Raw genomic sequence first — 1,778 nt, forward strand, 5'->3', positions numbered from 1 at the left:
TTATTTTATAGTTTTTAGTTTGATGTGCTTGAAAAGCGTGTTTTTTAGTTTTTTTAAACTATATTTTATTTATTTATACAAAATAGATTAAATTATTCATTAAATATTCCTGACGTAGTTGCCTCTCAGCCAGATACTATTTGCCAAAGAAATCCACAAATCGCTAACTGTAATTATGTCAGAAAAATTATTTTTTTTGTCTATGAGCCCAAAAAGTAGAAAATTTATGCTAACTAAAACTTTATTAACCAACAAACATGGTCAAATCCAATAAAACCGAACACTAACCATCCTCTGGCGGCTCCTTGTTCCTCTCGACGTTGCGTATATCGTCGAGCGTGACGTCATCCTTCGAGAACAATCCGCCGTGCATCACCAGCACCTTGCTGTTGATGCAGTGCGCTAGCGGCAGCCAGCGGTACACCTCGGTGAACAGATCGGCCATTTGTGATGAATACTTGTATGTCACTTCACCGCGGAAACCGTACACCCTGTTCATGTCGACCGTCTCGTGGTTGCCTGGTGTATTATCATTATAATCGTTAGTAATATTATAAATTCAAAAGTTTGTTTGTTTGTCCGTCTATCACGTCACGACGGAATGACATTATTTTCATGTTGGGAAATAGGAGGCTAGAGTGACATAGACCGCCACCTCGGTAGTGATTAACGCGTGAGCGTCGAACCGAGGTGACCTCGGTTCGGTTCCCATTGGGGCTCATTAAAACTGTCTCATGGGAATTCCAGTATCATTGGAAATTAGATGTTTTACAACGGTACATAATTTTAAAACACTTTATGTTGTTTTTTCAACCACACTTACTCTCCATAAAAGATTAACGAATAGCCTTCTGTAAATGCAGATTTTTGACAAAAAATTGGTTCAGTACTTGAAAATCCGACTTATGTGTAGGTAAAAGTTTATATTATAAAGATAAACAATAAAATACGCTCTTATACAGAGAATACGTAAGTAAAAAAATTATTCATTTTCAGGCGATCCTAATCAAGGTAATATGATGAACTCATGTAATAATTGTATCGCCATCATTCAAAAATTTTAATGAAATCTGTCCGTTTAACGTGGGTCTAAGCAAGCATTTAGTAGTCGGTTCCATACAAACATACTGATAAAGCTAATAAAAGCATGTGAAAAGAACTTACCTCTTGACATGAAAAAGTGATTCGGATACAATAATTTAAAACTGAATAACGTAAAGATGCACTCTACACTGAAGGAGCCGCGATCAACAAAGTCACCATTGAACAAGTATGGATTACTCTCCGAGGGCAGGCCGTTCAGTTTGAATATATTCATCAAGTCGTAGTACTGCCCGTGGATGTCTCCGCATATTGTGAACTTCTCTTCATCACCAACCGTTATGTCGACTAGAGATGGCTGTTTTTGTAGATATGCCTTCACGTCTAATAATATCTGAAATGTGGAGGTTGCTTGGTGAGTTATTGTTGTAATAATCTTGTGATTTTGCAAGATTTAATTTCCTTTATTTATTTAAGCCATTTAGAAAATAAACACCAATTATTTACAGACATGATATAAATAGTTATTTTAATTACAAGATGCCACAGCTTATTAATGCATAATAACAGGTAGATATTCAATTATCATATTTTGCTTAATCCAATTAATATAAAGTCAAATCCAAACAAATGGAATGCAGTGAAATCCAACTTGTGAATAAATTTAAAAAAATTCAAATTGAATAATACATATGAAAAATATTCAAAATTATTCCATATTGTTATTAGATTTCTGA

The 1,778-nt window shown here is 34.6% G+C and overlaps 1 protein-coding gene across 1 annotated transcript in view; it reads right to left on the bottom strand.

The window, feature by feature from the left end:
- LOC119828738 (serine/threonine-protein phosphatase 5-like) overlaps positions 1-1,778 on the bottom strand; it is a 15,670-nt gene that overhangs the window by 7,852 nt on the left and 6,040 nt on the right. The window contains exons 5-6 of the mRNA XM_038350981.1: positions 1,165-1,435; positions 289-519 (exon numbers count right to left, since the gene is read on the bottom strand). Coding sequence (XP_038206909.1) covers positions 289-519; positions 1,165-1,435 — 502 coding nt within the window. The remainder of the gene's footprint in view (positions 1-288; positions 520-1,164; positions 1,436-1,778) is intronic.

This window comes from Zerene cesonia, chromosome 8, assembly GCF_012273895.1.
Source record: "Zerene cesonia ecotype Mississippi chromosome 8, Zerene_cesonia_1.1, whole genome shotgun sequence".
NCBI lineage: Eukaryota > Metazoa > Arthropoda > Insecta > Lepidoptera > Pieridae > Zerene > Zerene cesonia.